The 22,470-nt window shown below is 38.1% G+C and overlaps 1 protein-coding gene across 3 annotated transcripts in view; it reads left to right on the forward strand.

The window, feature by feature from the left end:
- The window catches only part of FBXO38 (F-box protein 38), an 89,755-nt gene that overhangs the window by 19,250 nt on the left and 48,035 nt on the right, over positions 1-22,470 (forward strand). For all 3 annotated transcript variants that reach the window (XM_006863849.1, XM_006863850.1, XM_006863848.1), the window contains 7 exons: positions 1,295-1,428; positions 6,640-6,803; positions 6,997-7,162; positions 9,299-9,436; positions 10,855-10,992; positions 15,512-15,605; positions 16,653-16,783. In XM_006863849.1, the coding sequence (XP_006863911.1) occupies positions 1,295-1,428; positions 6,640-6,803; positions 6,997-7,162; positions 9,299-9,436; positions 10,855-10,992; positions 15,512-15,605; positions 16,653-16,783 (965 nt within the window). The remainder of the gene's footprint in view (positions 1-1,294; positions 1,429-6,639; positions 6,804-6,996; positions 7,163-9,298; positions 9,437-10,854; positions 10,993-15,511; positions 15,606-16,652; positions 16,784-22,470) is intronic.

Consider the following 22,470-nt stretch of genomic DNA (forward strand, 5'->3'; position numbering starts at 1 on the left):
AAAGAAATTGTGTACTATACATATTTACGAATGTATGGGAGTACTGGTGTCGCATTTTAGGATAGTCCACTGGACGACAAGGTCTGTTTAAACTTCAAGGTGGATGGTTCAAACCCACCAGCTTCTCCTCAGAAATCCTAGACTGGGTTACTATGAGTTGGAATTGACTCAATGGCACTTTACAACAACAATAATATGTATGGAGAAGGAACAGATAGGATTTTTGGTTTTAGCCTCTATACAATTAAATAGTGGTCATTCTCATGTTGACGTTCATTTCTCAGTTCTTACTTTGAAATACACTTGAGATTTTCATCTTTTTTTTTCATTACTTATTATCATTTCTTCCTTTAAAGATTTTCTTTTTCTATGAAAACTTAAAAAGAGAAAGGCAGATTTTTATCAAATGCCTTCTGGTGAAAGTTCAGTACTTGGTTTTATTTGGACCTTATTTGCTTGAGTATTTGCTAATTTACCTGTTGGTAGTAAAAAAACAAAACAAGAAACCCTATATGCTGGTGTGGTGTTTGTATGCCGCTGCATCGGTTCCGACTCAGCAGTCCTGTATAGTGTTTTCGAGGCTGTAAAGCTGTGAATCTTTTGGGGAGCAGGTAGCGTAGTGCTTATGAATCGGGTTGCTAATCTCAGGGTCAGCAGTTCGAAACTACCAGTGGATCTGTGGGAGAAAGATGAGGCTTTCTGCTCCTGTAAAGATTTACAGCCTCAGAATCCCTGTATAGGGTCTCTATGAGTCGGAACCAACTCCATGGCACATAACCACCACCACCAAGCCTCGCCTTTTTCCATGGAGTGACTGGTGGATTCAAACAACTGATTTTGTGGTCAGCGGCCCACCTTGTAATCCACTGTGCTACCGGGGGTCCTTAAAAGCCTGTATTTTTGCTATTAATTAAAAAGTACTTCATTTATCCAATATTACTATATTTTCCAATACCAGGTATAAAAGTTTTGCACAAAATTTTAAAATGCATACTATTAATGAACTCTAACTATAGTCAGCTATTTATTAAAAGGAAGTTTACAAGAAGAGTACAATATAAAACTAAGTGTAAAACTAAGTGGAACAATTATTGCATGTAACAATATCAAGTAGTTCTGAGTACATTTGTAAAAACCTGTATAGCTTTATGGATACTGACCTTAAATCCCTATGAATGTAACCGAGAACTGTTATCTTTTGTGCCTTTATCTTAATTGATGAGAGAGAGAGAGAGTATGAGAGAGAGTGTGAGAGTACCCACTGCTAAATATGAGCTCCTTTTCTCTCTCAAAGGTACCTCCCTCTGCAGGATATTATGTGTATGGAATGTCTTTCCCGGAAGCTAAAGGAAGCAGTGACCCTCTATCTGAGAGTTGTAAGGGTTGTGGACCTCTGTGCAGGGCGGTGGTGGGAATACATGCCAAGTGGTAAGTGAATTAGCTTGTAAGGGACCATAGAGCGCTACTGGAAGGAAATGATAATGATTCTACCAAACATTCAAAAGGCATTAGCTGTCACCATGTAGACCGGGAGGTGGGAGGGGGTGGGAGAATAGGGCTTGGGTTTGAATTTATAGAATTAGGACTTCAAAGTATAGATTGGTAAAATGTATTTTGCCTTTACTGTTTTAATGGTCTGCTTTTCTTATTTCCTATTCCGTAAGAAATTACTTCAGCCTGTTAAAAAATATATGCTTGGAAAATTATGTATTAGGTCTTTGCTTAACATTCCACCAAGTATCCTGAATTTTGAGTTTTCTAGAGAATAGTAACATTCTTTGTCATAGTTTTCCAGTATACCTTAACTGAACCTTTGCTTAAACAAATGTTTGTCTGTTTCTATAAAGCTACTCTATTAGGCTACAGAAATTACACTTTGGGGACTTTCCTTTCTTAACCCTTTGAGGAACTGTAGTTCTATAGAATAAGTAGTAGACTGGTCCCTGCAAGGTTGGCTATTTAAACCCACCAGCTGCTCTCAGAAATCCTATATAGGGTGGCTATGAATTGGCACTGATTCAACAGCACACAACAACAGCAACATACTAGGCCCTAAGGATGGTACGTGGTTAAGTGTTAACCCTGGTGGTCCAGTCGTTAAGCATTTGGCTACTAACCATAAAGTGGGTGCAGCAAACCCATCAGCTGTACTGCAGGAGGAAGGTGTGGCAGTCTGCTTCTTTTAAGAGTATTGTTGTTTAGCGCCATCAGGTCAGTTCGTGGGAAGCCCCATATGGCAGTTCTACTCTGTCAGACAGGGTCATTGTGAGTCCGAATCTACTTGATGGCAGCGAGTTTGGTTTAGTTTATACAAGGTCCTGGAGATTCTGAAGTAAATACGACACTGACCATGCAGATGAAGAACTCACAGCAATCTAACCACAATTTACTGATCTCAGTTAAAGAGGCCTTTAGAAATGAAAGTTGGATTTAGCTAAGCAGAGAACAGCTGAAAGAATTAAAGATAAAAGCCAATTGAGGCTTCTTTTCAATTGACGCCAGTCCGTTAATTGGTGCCCTTCAGTTGTTCAGTCAGCTAGTTATAAGTCTTTTTAACCAGTCTTCTCTCTTGTCCAAATGAAGCATCTGCCAATGTGATGAGGGTGGGGCTCCATAGAAAAAAAGGGTCCTGTTCCATTCTGCAGATGTCAGACTATACTAGAGTATTGGGGTACTCCACGGCATATAACCGCCAACCACATGTCCTTTCAAGAGGATCATCAGTAACCTAACTCGAAAATAATTGTCAACTATTTGCTTTCTTGTGAAAAACAGTGCCAAGACCCAAGACTAGAACTTAGCTTTGTGGGAGACAAAATGCAGTTGTCTTCAAATACGTAAAAAAATACCTCAAGGGAAAAAGATTCAGTTTATTTCTGAGAGTGATCTTTTCTAGCAGGAAAGAGAAAACAGGAAGTGTGAAAATGACTGCCTTCTTTCTTAACATTAGATTTGCTTAAGCAAAAGTTGTTGTTGTTGATGTTGTTAAGTGCCGTTGTGTCGATTCTGGTCCATAGCAACCTTGTATGGGGTTTACAAGGAGCAGCTGGTGAGCTTGAACCACCGACCTTGCAGTTCACACGACTTTGCAGTCTGATGCATTAGCCCACAATGCCACACCAGGACTCCAAGCAAAGGTTGGTGGTAGTGGTGGTGGTAGTTATGTGCTGTGAAGTCTGTTCTGACTCACAGCAACCCTGTAGTCTAGTAGAAATTCTTGAGATAGAATGAATGCAGTGTATAAAGAGGCAGCATAGCACAGTGCCTATGTGATACAGTCTTTGCATGAATATCACTGCCCCTTATCAAATTAGAAAAGAGTTTGTCTTCACCTTGCTGACTTTCTAAGTATGATAAATATCTTTTAGCTCAAAGTTTGTCCATCTCTCTAAGGAATACAAAAGAGTAAGAGCAGTCTCTACCCAAGAAGAAGATTTCACTAACCATAAAGGAATTCTGGTAGCGTAGTGGTTACGAGTCGGGCTGCCAACCTCAAGGTCAGCAGTTCGAAACTACCAGCGGGAGAAAGATGCATTCTGCTCCTGTAAAGATTTACAGCCTCAGAAACCCTGTGCAGGGTCACTATGAGTCAGAACCGGCTCCACGGTACTTAACAACAACAACAACAATTCACTGATAATTACCTGGCATTTTCTTCTCTGTGGAAATTAACTCATGATTCTCTATATAATAATGTCAACTAAGATGCTAGTATAGTATTGGTATATATGATCTCTGAATTGTCACATCATCTCTAAAGGCAGTGGAACTCCCATTGTTTGGAGAGAGGCAGTAAATGCTTGGTCCAAGAGGACAGACAGTGGTAGTGGTCAGATTTGGTTCTGAATTCTGCTTCTTGGTAGTTCTTAATCACCCAGAACATCAGGTTTTACATTTGTAAATGAAGCAATACCTTTCTTATTTTGTTATAAGAATAAACGAGAAAACTTGTAAAGTGCTTGGCATATTGAATGACTCAAGTTAGTAAAGGTTATTATAAACAGTAGTTGTTATTTAGAGAGACTCATTATGAAAATAGTAGCATGGGGAGGTGGTGAAGGGTGGTGTGGAATCTGACTGTGGCTGACTTCACAAGGGGCAGGGAAGGGAATCCAAACTGGAATCAATCCAAAGCTGATTTCTATTCTGACACCATCTATCCTTTCCATGGTTTTCTTTACTCTGAGTTTCTAAAATCCACTGTAATGACTCCATAGAACTCACAGACCATACCCACAGTTGTGGTGTGCTTTACAGTGGTTGTCGTCGTTGTTAAGAACCGTGGAGTCGGTTCCGACTCATAGTACACAGGGTTTCCGAGGTAGCAGGTTGCAATTCAGCATCAGAAACAACTCGGAATGCAGTTGTTGTTTTTTTCAGTCAGGACAGCTGCTTGGGCTGTGCCCACAAACAGGTCTTTCTCTCTCAGTCCGCAGTTCCTTGGCCCGGTCTGTTCCCTGTTAGGACAAATGTTGCAAAGCTCTGTATTTCAACCAGTAAGTACCTAGAGGCACCCCAATCTGCAAGCAAGCCTCCTGCCCAAAGGCACTCAGCTCTCTAAGCCTCCTGTAGCCACCTCACTCTGTGGTTTGGGAAGACTTGCTTGGCTGCTACCACTTCTCACCATTTCACACCTTCTCCAGTGTTAACATCTCTCTGTCTCTTGAGTCAAGGAGGTTCTCAATGCAGGGACCTCAGGTCCACAGGATGTGCTCCACTCTGGCTCTTTTTCTTTGTGGTAGTTAGGTCCCCCACTCTGCTCAGAAATTGGGTTTCTTTTTAAGCTAGCCAGATGGCAAAACTGTTCAGTCCCTTTCTTAGGGGTTCATGTACCTATATGCATGGTTCCACCCAATCATTGTGCTTGAGTTATAATACTGTGCAGCTCTAAAGGGCCATTGTAAGTAATTCACTGCATTGTACCAGATAGTCTCTTTAGTTTTGTGATTCTAAAATGAACATTATCACTGACACAAATAAAACAAGTTTTGAAAACTTTAGTCATTTAGAAGGAGCCAAGGTGGGGTTCTGGTGTGGCACTGTGGGTTGAAATGAGCCAGATTGCAAAGCTGTTTGAACTGCAAGGTCGGCGATTCAAGCTCACCAGCTGCTCCTCGGAAACCCTGTACAGGGTCACCATGGGTCGGAACCCGACTTGAAGACACTTAGCAACAACAAGGTGGATTTAGCCTTAGGCTTCTAGTCGCACGGCTAGTGGTTTAAATCTACCAGTCACTTGGCAGGAAAAAGATGAGGCTGTCAGCTCTCATAAAGATTTAAAGCCTCAGAAACCCATATAATAGGGCTTCTATGAGTCATACTTTGGACATATTGTCAGGAGGGACCAGTCGTTGGAGAGGGATATCGTGTTTGGTAAGGTCAGAGAAAAAGAGCAAGACCCTCAGCAAGATGGATTGCCAAAGTGGCAAAATCAGTGGACTCAAGTGTGATAACAGTAGTGACGTTAGCCCAGGACTGGGCAGTGTTTTGTTCTGTTGTACGTAGGGTTGCTATGAGTTGGTACTGACTCAATGGCACCTAACAACAACATGAGTCAGAATGAACTTGATGGCAGTGGGTTTAGTTTTGGTTTTAAATCAGTTAGGGACTTTTTTTTTTTTTTTTAATCTTAGAGAGTTAATATTTGTATTTTCTATTAGTAGATAGTTGACTTTCTAACAGCCTTCATTAAGGAAGAAAAATAAAAAAGTGCCAGTAACAGAATATTATCTGTATGAGACGTGTCTCCCTGCTTATCTTACCGGCAGCTCCTGCTGTGGAAGTAACCTGCTTCTCTCCATTCCCATCTTCTTGGTTCTTAACTGTGGTCTCCCATATAACTAACTAGCTTCCTCTCAGCTCTGCAGCTAGTCAGTTTGGATTGGTACTCTTCTCTGAGCTAGTTTGCGTTTATCTTCTTCAAAATATAGTCTAAAATGGTCAAGGGAGCAGCAGGCGTATCTATGGAAAATAGCACCTATGGCATTTAGGTTTAAAATTGCTGAATGACCTCTCACAATTGGTGATGGAAAATGCAATAGAGAATAGGAACTGCTCATTGGCGTCCACCCTCAAGTGATGCCCAAAGCACTTGTCATGCCCGCCTTACCCTACACGTACCTCTGTTTGGGCATGATGATTAAACACAGAACTGAATAATGATTAGGAAACATGGAATAAAGTCATCTAGTTTGAGGCAGGTATTAGGTCATAACTATGTGCTTCCTAAAGGTGAGGGTCATGGCTTACTCATTTCTGTAGCAGAACCCTTGGGGTTTGACAAACCAGAGACCCCTTTAGGGAGAGGAGCTTTTGATCAGGTCCCTCCTCACTCAACAGTCAGACAGGTCTAACTCAGCTGGGAGTTCTTATTTGCAGACAGGACTCTATGCCTTAAAAACAACAATAAATTAAAAGCCTCAATTGTAAAGTACTACTCAGAGTAAGTGGTGCTTCTGACACACTTCTTCTGTTATCAAAGGAATGTATTTTCTGTTGTAATCAGTTGTTCAATTATAGTTTTAGCAATATAAAAATTTAAAAAGAAAACTTCCGATAAAATTACAAGTGCATAGTAAACATCAGTGAACAGAAAGATAAACTTGGCAACTTGGCTTTAAATACTTTTGAACTTCTCAGGCTTTACAGATTCCAGTTTTCTAACGCTGTTGAAGAAGATGCCAGACGTCGAACAGCTTTATGGCCTTCACCCTAGATACCTTGAGAGGCGAAGGGTACGGGGCCATGAGGCCTTTAGCATTCCAGGAGTCCTAGAAGCTTTGCAAGCATGCCCAAACTTAGTGGTAAGTTTACCCGGTTGAACATCTTGACATCAACTGATGGACGAAATAATAAAAGAATGGTAATAGAGAACAATCATTCACATACACATTTTATGCATAGCATACTTTTTATTTTACTTTCCAATACATACTTAAGATCTTAAGATTCAAAATTAAAAGCCTTTCTTATGCTTGCTTTGATGTTATTTTCTAGGGTGTGGAGACTTCTCATTTGGAGTTGGTAGAATCTATTTGGACATACATGCCGCATGTTCATATTTTGGGGAAATTCCGTAATCGTAATGGAGCATTTCCAATTCCTCCCGAAAATAAACTGAAAATTCCTATAGGAGCTAAAATTCAAACTTTGCATTTAGTGGGTGAGTACATGTGTTATGAGTCGGGCTGCTAATCTCAGGGTCAGTAGTTAAAAATTACCAGCTCTTCTGGGGGAGAAGATGAGGCTTTCTGCTCCTGTAAAGATTTACAGTCTTGGAAACTGTACAGGGTCGCTATGAGTTGGAACCAACTCCACAGCACATAACCACATGTTTCTTGGATCACTTGTGACACCTTGAAATGCAGCTGACTGTTCACCATAAAATAATAATGAGAATTTTAGAAATTGCTTCACTGAGGCACAATGCCCAAAGAAATGCTTTGGAGACTAAGAATTCAGATTTCCCACCAACGAGCCTTAGAAAAAATAATACTGCTTCACATGCAACAGAAGGAACTCTGGTAGTGTAGTGCCTATGAATAGGGCTGCTAATCTCAGGGTCAGCAGTTAGAAACTACCAGCTATTCCACAGAAGAAAGATGAGGCTTTCTGCTCCCGTAACAATTTACAGCCTCAGAAACCCTGTACAGGGTCGCTATGAGTCAGAACCGACTCCATGGCACCATAACCACGACCACCACCACCACCACATGCAACATGCTCTTTTTAAGGACATTTAGGGTTATTTTGAATTTTTTTTTTTTTTGATTTTTTCAAGAACCAAAAGCTTACCCTTGTTCTTTGATAATGGAAATGTTCTATAATTGTGTTGTCTGATATGGGTACCTCCTGTGTGTAATTACTCCAAAAGGTCACAACCTTAAAAAGCCTATGAAACATATTTCTCCTCTGCAACTCATGGAGTCACCAGGAGTCAGAACTAACTTAACAGCAACTGGTTTCTTGGTTTGGTGGATACTGAAACTCAGGAACTGAATTGAAATGTGTGTGCATAGTTTAAAGCTAAACTTAACTGTGCTTTTAGAAAGGGCTAGTTAGGGAGTAATGCTTATAGCTTGGAAGAGGAGTTTTCTGTAGACCTTATCTTCTAAAGAACCAACCACTCCTGTTTTGCATCATGTAGTTACTTTGGCTAGCAAGATACTGAACTGGTTTAGCCACCTACTGCTTATCCAGTGCCATCACCCTGGGTTCTTGGGTATCTCTCATAGTCTTGTGTTACGTCCTTGACTTTCTGTAGCTTACAGACTCTTGGGCAAAATTTTTCTAGGTGTTTCCTTCCTTTTAGAATTTACTGTCTTCTTCCTCTTCTACTGAACCCTTCCTTCTACTCTGCATCCCCATTATTTTAGATATAGTCTTCTATAAGCATGATTCCTAGTGTTAAGCCACCCATGGAGTAGAGGCATGAGATACTTTTGTCAATTTGAAATACTGAAATGAAGACTCCAATTTCTCACTTTTTCAGAGACAGGCTTTTGCAGTTTCTCACTTTCTTAGGCAGGCTAGTTTGACTTCTACATTTGCAAATTCTTAATTCATTTATTTTTAAGAAAAATTTCAAGCACTGCCTGTGGATATTTTATGGAAAACGCAATATTTAAAGCCAGCTAGCCTGCCTGTGTGAGTTCTGGTGGCATGGTAGGATAAGCATTGGCTGACAAGTCTGCTCTTCAAGAAAAAGATGAGACTTTCTTCTACTGTAAAGATTCAGAAACCCTATACAGGGTCACTGGATTCCTGGTGTGGCACTGTGGGTTAATGTGCTGAAAAGTTGGTTTGAACCGCAAGGTCGGCAGTTCAAGCTCACCAGCCGCGCCTGGGAAACCCTATATGAGGTTACTATGGGTGGGAACCGACTTAACAGCACGTAACAACAGCAACAACAACAATACAGGGCCACTATAAATCAGAAATGACTCAATGACACAAGAAGTCTTAGTTTTTGCTGAGAAGCTTCTTTTTTTCCACTGGTGGGGTAATGGGCATTGGTAAAATAATAGATTTGTGTATTCCCTTTACTTCACAGTATGTTTCCAGTAAGCTTTCTTTTTCCATCTTCTAAAAATTAACACAGTAATCTTTTTAATTTGTTTAGATTGTTAATTACATGTTGCTTTAAATAAGTTAAACTTGATAGACTTTAATGAGGTAATTTGTGGTGACAAAAATATCTATGAAAGACAAATTTTCAACTTGAAAACTAGACCCTTGCACTTATGCAAAGAAGAGAATGTCTTAATGATTTCTGTGTTGTTTCATTTTTATGTTTTAGGAGTGAATGTTCCTGAAATTCCTTGTATCCCAATGCTAAGGCATCTTTATATGAAGTGGGTCAGACTTACTAAACCACAGCCATTTAAAGACTTTCTTTGCATCAGCTTACGAACTTTTGTCATGAGGAACTGTGCAGGTAATATTACACACCACAGAGGGACTTCAGAAAGTTCATGGAAAAATGGAATTGGAAGACAATGGAAATTTTCCACAAACTTTTTGAAGCCCCGTCATATTTTCCTAGAAATATCATAAAGTAAAATCCATAATTATGTTTTTAATGAAATTATTATTTTGCTTTTTTCTGTTTCTGTTTTGTGACTTATAAATAAGGTGATATTGTGAATAAAGTTATATGTACATTTAAAGAAATTTATTAGTGACATGAATTATGTTCAACACCTAGCAAGAAAAATGTCAAAATGTCTGTTCTCTTTGACACTTTCTACTTCACTCTTGTAATGTTCCAATAGATTTATAGCAGATTTCTGAATGCCTCTGGTCTGCTGATCCTTTCTAGATGTAAATAACTGTCCATTGTGGTGTTCTAGCATAAACACTGGACTGATAACCACAGAGTTGACCATTTAACCCTACCAACCGCTCTTTGGAAACTCTATACGGGGTTGCCACGAGTCAGAAATGGTTCAACAGCACCTGACTACAAAAACACTCTAATTAAGACATTGCTTTTATTACATTATTTTCTTCAGAAAACTTCAGTATCCCTGCTATCCTATGAGCTTCAAATCAGAAATAGTCTTTTTATACATAATAAGGTCCAAAATAATCAGGCTCACTCTTGCTACCCTTATTTCTGACTCTCTTCCAATATATGCTTTCTATTAATGGTCAGGTTGCCTATTGTACTATAACCTCTGACCATAGCTGCTTCCACCTCAGTGTCTTTGCTGATACTATATTGTCATTTTTCCTAATCTTGCATTTCCTTCACTCATCTTTAGGTGGACACATCCTTGCAGTTATGCCTTTTCTAATTTACCTTGCTCTCCTATCTGTCTTCCTTTAATTTTTTTTTTGGCATGTCTTATTTTCATACTTGATTCTGTTCTTCCCTGCCTCCTTTTATTACTTTTCATATTAGTTCTACCTCTGTGTAAAGCTCATTGATAGGCAGGACTATAATTTACTTATCTTTTGTGATCTACTGTAGCACCTAATACAACACTGGTTGCATAGATAATGTTTGAATTTTTGTAGTGTGTATTTGAGTGAAGGATCAAATTTACAACTTGGCTTTTCCTCTCAGTTGTTTTGAGCTTATAACTTGAAAATTTAGGAAATTTACCAAAACAAATGCAGAATCAAAAAATAGCAACCTAAATAAGTTTCCAGTGTTAGTGAAAAATTCTTATGCTGAATAAATACATAGCTATTAACAGGCATATGGACACTTTTATTTATAACAAGAATTATAAATTACAAACGACCAAGTTATCTTAAGTCACAGAATTTAAAAGTTACTGGTTTGGAAATGTATCTTTAAGGCAATTTATATTATTCAGTTAACTATTATTTTTCTTCTTTTTCTAGGACCCACAAATTCCTTGAAATACGTCCCTTTAGTGACAGGCTTAGCCTCTGCCCGAAACTTGGAACACTTAGAAATGGTTCGTGTTCCTTTCCTTGGAGGTCTAATCCAACATGTAGTTGAAGACAGTTGGAGATCAGGTATTCATTTTTCTTCGGTTATTCAAAATTTTAAAATCAACTGAAAAAATCTGTTAGGCTTTAATTTAGCCTTTCCTTACAGTTTTTTTCTTTTCTCTTTTTTAAGTGCTGTGGGTGGTGGTAGCATGGTGGTGTTGTGATATGTATTTGGTTCCAATTCATAGCATAGGGATTCCCAGACAGCCAATCTTTGTGGAAGCAGACAGTTTCTTCTTTCTCCCGCGGGGTGACTCGTGAATGGGATCTCCTGACCTTGCTGTTAGTAACCCAACGTGTAATCCAGTATGCTATCAGGGATCTTTTTTTAAGAAAAAATACTAGTTAGTAATCTTATTTTTCTGACTAGGATTTAAACAACATGAAACATTCAAGGTTTAATGTGCAATACCAAAGGATTCATTGGGCAAAGTACTGAATGATGCAGAAGGCATCAAAAGAAGAAGGAAGGAATATACACAGTCACTATACCAAAAAAAATTTAAATAAAACAGGTCAACATTCAGCCATCTCAAGAGGTAACATTTGATCCAGAGCTAGTGGTAATGAAGGAAGAAATCCAAAGGGCACCGAAGGCATTGGCAATGAAGGCATTGGCAAGGAACAAGGCTCTGTGAATTGATGGAATACAAATTGAAATCTTTCAACAAATCAATATAGCATGGAGGCACTCATCTGTGGCCAACTGATTGGAAGAGACAAATCCATATTTGTGCCTAGTCCAACGAGAGGTGACCCAACAGAATGTGAAAATCATCAGACAATATCATTAATATCACATGCAAGTATAATTTTGCTTAAGATAATTAACACTGCAACAGCACTTTGACAAGGAACTGCTAGAGGTTCCTTGTCAGACGAGGACAAGGAATATTATTGCTGATGTCAGATAGATTTTGACTGAAAGCAGAGAATACCAGCAAGATGCTTACTCGTGCTTTATTGACTATGCAAAGTCTTTCGATTGTGTGGATCATGACAAACTATGGACAACATTGTGGAGAATAAATATTCTGGAACATTTAATTTGCTCATGAGAGGAACCTGTATAAAAACTGATAGGCAGTCATTCGAACAGAACATGGGAATACTGAATGGTTTAAAATCAGAAAAGGAGTACGCCAAGTTTGTATTCTTTCACTATACTTATTCAGTCACTTTGCTGAGCAAATATGCAGAGAAACTAGATTATATGTGTGGAGCGCCCAGAGCCTTAGCTGGGAATGGGAAGCCAGGAATTGTCTTAAGAAAATGGCAGACAAGGCAGACATGGGGAAATTGCCAGCTTTGATAAGACCAAGCTGAAGAAAATGGAGATGCAGGAGAAGAACACTCTGTGGACCAAAGAGACCATTGATCAGCAGCAATGTCCTTCATCATGAACAAGAACGTGACTGCAGGATTTGAGGACAACTCATTAACAACCTATGACATGCAAATAATACAATCTTGCTGAAAGTGAAGAGAACTTAAAATACTTAATGATGAAGATCAAAGACCACAGCCTTTGGTATGGGTTGCACTTTGGTGTAAAGAAAACAAAAATCATCACCACTGGACCATTAGAAAACATCCATATAAATGGAGAAAAGATTAAAGTTGACAAAGACTTTATTTTGCTGGGATCAACCATCCACAGTCATGAAAGCAGCAATCAAGAAATCAAATGAGGAATTGCATTAGGCAAATCTAGTGCACAAGGCCTTGTTAAAGTGATGAAGAGTGAAGATGTTAATCTGAGAACAAAGGTGTGCCTGATCCAAGCCATGGTATTTTCAGTAACCTCATATGCATGTGAAAGTTGGGCAGTGAATGAGGAAGACCCTAGAAGAATTGATGCCCTTGAGTTATGGTGCTTGAGAATATTAAAGGTACCATGGATTTCTAGAAAAACAAACAAATCTGTGTTGGAAGAAGTGTAGCCAAAGTGCTTCTTAGAATCCAAGATGGCTAGACTTTGTGTCTCATACTTAGGATTTATTATCGGGAATGGCCAGTCCCTGAAGAAGGACATTATGCTTGGTAAAGTTGAGGGACACAGAAAAAGAAGAAGGCATCCAATGAGATGGAATGGCACAGTGGCAGCATCAGTTGGCTCAAGTGTAGAAGCAAATGTGAGGATGTCACAGAACTGGGCAGTGTTTTGTTCTGTTGAACACAGGATTGCTATGAGTTGGAACCTACTTGACAACACTTAACAACAACAACAATCTTATTTCTCTGGTATATTTGATAGAGAATAATCATGAATATTGACGTCATTTTTTTAAAATGAATTTTAAACTTTCCCATAATAAATAATGGCATGATAAAGTATATTTTTGATGTATTTCTTAGTTAACAAAAAACTCAAACCCAGTGCCATTGAGTCAGTTCTGCCTCAGAGCCTGTATGGGACTCCATAGAACTCCTGCATCATGTTGTTGTTAGGTGCCATCGAGAACTCCTTCTTAAGGTATCTGAAACTGTAAATGATGGGAGCAGACAGCCTCATCTTTTTTTCTGTGGAGCTGCTGGTGGGCTTGACCCACAGATGGATAGCAGCCCAATACTTAACCCACCAGGGTTCCTTCAGTCAACAATGTTGTTGTTAAGTGTCATCAAGTTAGTTGAGATTCATAGCGACCCTTTCTCTGGGGTATTGGAGGAGCAGCTGCTAGGCTTGAACCATCGACCTAGCCTGTTATACGGACAATTCGTCTGAGAGAAATAGAAGTATTAGCAGAGATAACTAGTGTTCTTTGGCAATGAGAAGTTTTTATGATATTCTTAGGCCTACAAAGAAACTTGTTAAGTGTGGTCGAGGAGGTTATAACAGAAAGAGACCCTGCATAGGGTTTCCAAGGAATGGCTAGTGAGTTTGAACCACTGACCTTGTGGTTCAAACCAACCTAGAGGTCCAGCGCTTTCTCCAGAGTTTTGTTGTTGTTAAGTGACATTGAGTCGGTTCTGACTAATAGTTACCCTGTATAGGGTTTCCAAGGACAGCTGATAAGTTTGAACAACTGACCTTGTGGTTCAAATTGACCTTATGGTCCAGTGCTTATCCTACAGCAATACACTAGGAGCTTAGGCATCAGTAACGGTTCTCTTATTTTAGTACTTTTAATATTTAAATGTTTTTGCGTTTATCACTTGGATGTTGATGCATCCATTAGATAATGTTTTTTTAAAAGAAAGAACATTTCACTCTCTTGATCCCTAACTATAAAGAAATAGTGATATGTGATGTTGTTGTTCTTGTTAAGTGCCTACAAGTTGATTCCCACCCATAGTGACCATGTATAGGGTTTCCAAGAAGCAGCTGGTGAGCTTGAACCACTGACTTTGCAGTTCAAATGACTTTGCAGTTTGACGCATTAGCCCACATGTGCTAAATTTTAACCATCTTCATTGCAACAAAATGCAGAGAGGTCTAGGTAGATCGATAAAAACTTAAGTATCTAACTTCATGTGTCCAAAACATAAAAGAAAAACCATAAAATACCATAGCCCCAGTAACAGATGGACATTATAATTCAATCGTATTAAAATATAATTAAGAGGAAACACTACGTTTAAAAAAAAAATATGTCAGTTCTGGTGTAAGTATATATGATTACATTGAGTCAAGGGGATGGAACAGGTAAAAACTTTTATAAACTGCTGGTGAGAGTATAAATTGATGTATCACTTAGAAATACTGGTGGTATTACTAAAGTTGGTCATATACATATCAGTTTAAAACTTTATAGAAATGTATGTATATGTTTACCAGAAAGTATGTTCAAGAATGTTCATAGCAACACTTATCATAAAAGGCCTAAAATGGAAAACAACTTAATAGTTATTAAAATGTGGTATATTCATACATTGGAATACTATGCAGCAATGAAAATAGCAAACTACAGCTTCATGCAACAACATGTATGAATATTGTAAACAAAATGTTTAGTAAAAAAAACAAGACTTAAGAGTATATATACTGTGCCATGTGACATTGTAAGATAAGCATTAGACTACAAGGTCAGTTTGAACCACAAGGTTGGTGGTTCAAACCCACCAGCAGCTCCTCAGAAACCCTACACAGGGTAACTATGAGTAGGAATGGACTTGTGATGGCATTTAATAACAGCAACAAGCTGAAAACAGTCAAAGTTAATATTTTGTGAAAATTTATTGAGCTACAAATTAATCTTTACCTTTAAAAATTTTTTAAATTCAAATGCAAATTAAAAAAGACATAAGTGAATCAGCTGAAGTTAAATTAGTTTTGGTCTTTTGAAAGTACTTGTAACTATTTAGAATCACTTTCATTTGTACTCAGACTTTCAAACCCATGTTAAGTCAAAAGGGTTATCTGTTAACATATCTTTATAGGAAATGAATAGTAGTTAAAATTCGTCTTGAGAAACCCGTTTGAAACACAACTTAGATTTACTTTTAAACAAACAGTCATCGTCCAGAGTGTGTAAATGCTTTACTTAAAGTGCTTGGGTCAGAAGCAGTGATTGGTGTTTTGTCTCTTTTCCTCTTTCATCAGGTGGTTTTAGAAATTTGCACACTATTGTTTTGGGAGCTTGCAAAAATGCTCTTGAAGTAGATCTTGGGTACCTCATCATCACTGCTGCTCGTAGGTATGATTCCTCTTCACTTGTGTCTTTTATCTTAGAATTAGGTGGTTTTTCTTGTTTTACAAAATTTTGAGAACGAACGTATGTTTGGTGTATGGGAATTTTGGTCATGAAATTTGTTCAAATTCAAATTTATAAAAGGAGTTTTTTTAAGTAGCAGTAGGTTTTCACTTAGTGATAGTCTTTGTGTTACAACTGGAGAACAGTTGAACCACACTGCAGATCCAACAAACTCTAAAAGGGAGTGCTCAGGGAAAAGCAGTCAGTTCTTCCAGATGTACCTGAATGCTCAGCAGACTACAGTCTTATCACAAACTATTGTCTCAATCCCTGGAAGATTTTATGAGTTGTATTAGTGTGTCAGTGATAATATTTGTTGCTCAGAAAGCAACTTTTTAAACCAGCTTTTCCAAAGGCCTGACCTTGTAACAGCTTTATACATTTTACCACATCTTTATATCACTTCTTTGTTATTTATATTATTTACTGTTTATTTCATATCAGAGATCTACCCTTACTTGTATATTTTCTTTAAATTGAATTTAACTGTGGTCTCATTTATTCAGAGACAAAAGTCTTCCTTTCCACCAATAGAAGTTGATTAAGAATTTGATTGATTCCAATATAATTAAGAGGAAGCAAAATTGTATTTTGTAGCTATTATTGTCTGCTGTAGAGCTATAAAACCTCCGTTAAAGGAAGACATTAATAACTAGCATTAGGGGGAAAAATGTTAATGGAATAGCAGCACCAGACTCAGATTTTCACCTTGACTTAATCATGATTGAGAAAGCACTAAAAAAGAATTAAGATTCTTACCATGTAATTTATTGTTACTTAGCGTACCTTCACTGTGCTGCCTCAGATGTGCTCATACTTTGCAAAAGACTTCTTTCAAGGAAACATCTCTGACATTTTGTAACGGAGGGAGGGAAAGTTGTTGACATCTGTGAAACTTCAGTAAGATTATGAATTTCTTTCCGAGTTTTACATTAAGAGGGCTCTTTGATAGCTTTCATTTTACTCTAACATGTATTTCTTTGTTTATAGGTTACATGAAGTTCGGATTCAACCCTCTCTAACCAAAGATGGTGTCTTTTCTGCCCTCAAGATGGCAGAGTTGGAGTTCCCCCAGTTTGAAACCCTTCATCTAGGATATGTAGATGAGTTTTTGCTGCAGAGTAAGGCTTACCCCATTTTATTTCTTAGAATTGCTGTAGGGAACTCATTTGAAAAAACAGAAACCCAAATTGGGATGTGCTTTATTTTTCTGAATGTAAGATAACTTAAAATCTTTCGTGCTCTCATTTCTTAAAGAAACCTGTAAATTAGAAATGTCAGTGAATTTTTTCCCCACCCTGTTGCCTCTAATTTTTGTATATTCTAGAATATGTAGGTATCTATGTCATTGTCAACAGAAGGTCCTTATCTACAGTTAATATTTGATTGATATTTTTAATGTCCAAGTTTGTTTCCCTTTTTGCATCATTTTTCTAATGAATGTCATCATTGGTTCCATTTGTTGAATTTGATCTGCACACTTCTTGAAACTTTTTATGGCTCTCTCAGATGAGGTGCCATTCCTTGCTCTTCATTTACATGATAAGCTCACTGGGCTTCTGGATTTTCCAGATAGTGTGAGCACACAATGGGCAGTATTGATTTAATGGGAATTGTTATTGGATGTCTTGTTCACAGAATCTTCTAGAATGCATTGACAACTAGGAACTCATATTTTTGGATGTGAATGCATGTCAATTCATTACTCATATTTATTTTTTTCCGTAAGACATAGTCAGGTATGCAAGGAATTCTTAACCACCAACATGCTTTTATGTTTTCAAGAATCAGTTGCTTCCTCAAGTAATTTGCAATTAGTCTTTCTTGAGCTATAACTGTCACACCAGATGGCTTTTTTTTCTTTACATATAATTTGCACTATAGAATGTACAAAAGTTTGATTTCTTTGTCCCAGGAAGTCCAGGACAAATGATACGACTATTGACCTTCTAATTTCCAACAGATGTGTCACAATAATATTTGTTGTTTTACCCCATTTTGTTATTAAGTGCCATCAAGCCCGGTTCTGATCCATAGTTACCCTGTACAGGGTTTCCAAGGAGTGGCTGGTAAACATGAACTGCCAACCTTGTGGTTCAAACTGACTTTGCAGTCCAGTGCATTAATTTACAGTGCCACACCAGGACGCATTATTATATATACATACTTTATTACAGATCTTATTAATATAGGTGAAGGATTATTTTTTTAAATTTACATCATTTTCTAGCCAGTTTAGTATAGTAATAGCTTTTCATTGTAGCTTTGAAGATTACAGTTTTTCACCAAAATAGACTTTAAATGATTTATTCTTTTAATGTCAGATTTTGAAAAAAGAATTTAAAAATGTTAATATTCTACGTTATTTTGATTCAGATGTAAATTTAAAGACACAGAAACACTAGTTTTGACACATTGGAAATTAAGCTTTTCTGGTTTTGTTTGAGGTTGCTAACAGAATAAATTCTCTGAGATTTTACAATATATGTGTAATAACAGTACAGAATTATTAGGTTGGTTATTGGTATTTTTTCTATATGCTGGCTTTTTGTTTGTATCCCAAGAGCTAAAAGCTTTGCCCATTCTTATTTATTTCTTCAGTGTGTCCATATCTATATCCACTGAAGAATTGCCTTTGAGAGTTAGCTCTGTAATCAACTACTTCTTTATTGTATTTCTCTCCCTCAGTTCACATTTTTTTTTTTTAAGTTTTTATTGTGAATTGAGTGATAGTTTACAATGGGAGAACATCAGCTTTACATTCATCCTATTGAGTTTTGTTTCATTGCAATGATTACAATCCCTCCATGCATCGTCATTCAACGGCATTGCTTCCATTCCCTCTGTGGTTTTTTTTTTTTTTTTGATGTACACCGAAGTACCCAAGAATATATAACCATTCAAACAACCAAAGGGTAAAGGGTATACCTTGCAAGCCTGACCCCTGGTCGACAGCACATAGCCGTGCTCCCTCCTGAGTCTAGAGTTGCCAGCCGCTCCATCTCTCCTTGTTATCTTCTGTCTGTGCTTCCATCTGTGGTGTGCTCCATCTGTGCTTCTCTGGATAGGGTCCCACACTCTGCTCTTCACCTTTGATGGTCCCAGGGTCCTCCGCTCTTGGACTGCAAGATCAACCATTCCCCTCCTTTTGTTACAAAAAGTCTACCTTTACATTTAGCACACATTTTTAATAACATAAAACTCACTTATCTATTTTGACCACAATTATCTTATACTTTTCTACCTAAGTTGTTACATCTTTTTTTTCTAGTTAGTGGTCTCTGATCTTTTCACAAGCCTGTCTTCCTATTCACTGTAGCTCATCCATTTCTGGAAGTGAGGCTTGTCCCCTTTACATGCTCTTCTGTGCTTCTCCCAGACCTTCTTGTGAGTTCTGTTTGTGAACAGGTGCCACTGGGCCTCTCTAACCAGGTTATCTAGAGAGGAATGGGAACCACTGCTCAGAAGCTTCCATTTAGCCTCTCCCTTCTTGGTCTTGTTGATTTTGGAGCATCTTTCCAGCAGGTGGGGAGGATCTCTGGTAGTGCTTGTCATTTTTAGTTACAAAGGATCTATCAAAATACATAAATATTAATTGTTGTAAAGTGCCATCTAGTCAGTTCAGACTCATAGTACTCTGTGTAGGGTTTCCAAGGAGTGACTGGTGGGTTTGAACTGCTGTCCTTTTGGCTAACAGTCCAGTGTTTACCCTATAACACCATACCAGGACTTCTGTATCCCTCAAAATTTATGTTAAGAGTGGTAGTGCCAAATTAAGGAAATGAGTATGCTAAAAATAGACTTTGTGTATTAAGAATATTAAGAAAAGTGACTGTTGTAGTGAGTAACTGAGATGGGTTCAGATTCTGATGATCTATGTGAGAAAAATCAATACTCAGAAAGGAGTTAATTGTCCACATAGACGTATGATCCCAGGACTTCATATGGAGGTATCAGGAACGTAACACTGAATCAGGCCTTCAGAAACAGTATAGTCTTTAAGTGGTAGGGCTTTGGAAAGAGATGGGACTGATTCCCATGTATTATTTATTAATCATGTGACCTTGGATAAGTTACCTTCTTATCAATCACGCTTTCTTATTTGGGTGGTTCTGAGAATTTAGTGAAAAAAAATGATACATACATGTATAACAACCTATGATACTTAGGAAACAGTAAATGGTAGTTATAATTTTAACTGATTTATGGTCTGACAAGAAAAAAAAAAAATGAATTCCACGTGCTGTCATTAGAGGTTTTTTCCCCTAAACTTTTTATTGTAGCCTTAGTAAAGGTGTACACTAACAGAGCAGGTCATCAGTTTTGCATTTCAGAAATCATGTATTTTGCTTTATGTGTCTGACCAATTTCACTAGACACAATGTCTTCCAACCACATTGTGAGGCATTTCACAGATTTCTCGTTACATACCAAAGCATGTTAAAGCATTCTTCTGCATTTAGGCTGTCTCCATCTTTTTGATGTGTCTCCTGTAGCTAGCACATTGAAGGATTGTTTTCTCATTCATTCTGCTCATTATGTCTTGACTGGTACATCATGACTGGTACATTCAATCTATTTACATTCAGTGTAATTATAAATAGGTGTGAATTGATGTCATTTTTCTGTATGCTTTATTTGTGGTGCTACTGGATTTTTTAAGGAGCTCTGGTAGAGTAGTAGTTACGAATGGGGCTGCTAATCTCATGGTCAGCAGTTCAAAACCACCAGCTGTTCTGCAGAAGAAAGATGAGGCTTTCTGCTCCCGTAAAGATTTACAGCCTTGGAAACCCTGTACAGGGTCACTATGAGTTGGAACCGACTCCATGGCACATAACAACAACTGGATTCTTTGCTCCACATAATTTTCTATGCTAAGTTCATTTTTGTTTTTTTTGTTTTTTTTGTTTTTTTGCCTTCATTTTTGTTGTGTTATTGTTTACTAAATCTTTCTGATTTTCCTCTTTTTAAATTTTGATGTATAGGTGTATTAGTTTTCTTAGAGGTTACCCTGTGATGTATTCATTTTTCCTTGCTTGAAACAGTGTTTTATCTTGAAATCTTCTTGTATCCACACTGTTCCCTCTTTGGGCCTTGTAGTTTACTGCATTATACATTGATGATATTTCTGATTTCCTATTTTCAGTCTTGTAGGTTTGCTCTACTCCAAATACTACCATATTTGAGTGGTGTTGTCACATGTTGTAATCTCAGATTGTTGTCTGCTCTTGTTAGTTCTCTGTCCATAGAACACCCTTTAGCATTTTTTGTAAAGTTGATCTGATCATTACAAATTTCCTTTAATTTCTGTTTATCAGAAAATATCCTGATTTTGCCATTGTATTTGCAGGACAGCTTTTCTGGGTATATGATTCTTGGTTGGCGATTTTTTCTTTCTTTCTTTCAGTTTTGTATATGCTACTCCATTGCCTTCTTGCCTGCATAGTTTCTGCTTAGAAATCAGAGTTTAGTCTTATTGGTTCTCTTTTGTAGATAACTTTCTGTTTTTCCTGAGCTGCCCACAGGATTCTTTCCTTATCTTTCGTTTTGGAAAGTTTATGATGTGTTTTGGGTGATCTATCCTGTTTTAGGTTTGTTCAGTGTCTTGTATACTTATTTTCTTATCCTTAATAGTTTTAGGGAAGCTTTCTTCCAACAATTCTTCGACAATTTTCTCTGTGATTGTTTCTTCCTGTTCTGGAATTCCAGTCTCTTGTCAGCTCATCTTTATGATGTCCCACATAACCCTTAGGCTTTCTTCAGATTTTTTCCTGATTGTTCTTCTAGTATACTAGTGTTGAGAGATTTATTTTCAAGTTCACTAATTGGGGCTTTCATTGCTTTGCATCTACTCCTTTGTCCTTTCAGTGCATTGTCCCTTTCTGAGATCTTAGTATTTTTACTAATTTCATGTTTTGTATTGTTTCAAAATTTTTGTTTAATTTTGTCTGTTTGTTCTTGTAGTGTTTGCCTGAATTCTTCTAAAAAAATTTTTTTGTGTGCTCCGTATTTTCCTCTATCTTTCTATAGACCCTGTGAAAGTGCCTAATAATCATTCTTTTGAACTACTTTTCAGTTAGTTCTATTACCTTTTCTTCCACAGAATTATATTCTGGCTCTGCATCTTGGACGCTTGTTTGAGCCATTCTCTCTTGTGTCTTTTTGTGATCTAAAATTGTCTGTTTTACCCTGGGCATTGTGGGGTTATTATATTTCACAAAAAGTAGTGCAGTTTGACTCAGAGAGGAGAAATCTCTGGGGGGACCCTGCAATTCAAGGAGCTCAGGAGGTGGTTGTCAAAGAGATGTGACAGCAGAGTTCTTGGCCCTAGATGGAGTTCCTGTTGGCCTCGGTGTTACCTGTGGTCAGGGCATTCAATCCAGAAATAGTAGGGCCTTGATGGAGCTGCTCTCAATGTCTGTTAGGACCACACGGCAGCTGGGGACAGTGTGATTGGTTGAATGCTGGTTTGGGTAGCTCTATGGGTTTCAAAGGTCTGGACCTAAGCCCATCTAAATCCAGTTATTTGTGGCACACAAAGTGGTACAGCCAGAGCCCACCTCATACTGGTTTGGCTCCCAACCACATGACTCCAAACTGCTGGAGAGCTGGGTCTGTGCTGGGGGTAAGTGAGAGGGGAGCTGGCCATGCTTCTGATCACCAGGGAAGCATGGGGGAAAAGAAGAAATCGTACCTTTTCTGTAGCCTGTGCGACTCTGCTCTGCCAGGCCTCCCTCTGCTGCCAAACCTCACAAGATGGCCAGCCATTGACCAGTGAGTCTCCCTCTCTCACTGTCCCTGCTTGGCC

This window comes from Chrysochloris asiatica, unplaced genomic scaffold, assembly GCF_000296735.1.
Source record: "Chrysochloris asiatica unplaced genomic scaffold, ChrAsi1.0 scaffold00057, whole genome shotgun sequence".
NCBI classification, from domain to species: Eukaryota; Metazoa; Chordata; class Mammalia; order Afrosoricida; family Chrysochloridae; genus Chrysochloris; species Chrysochloris asiatica.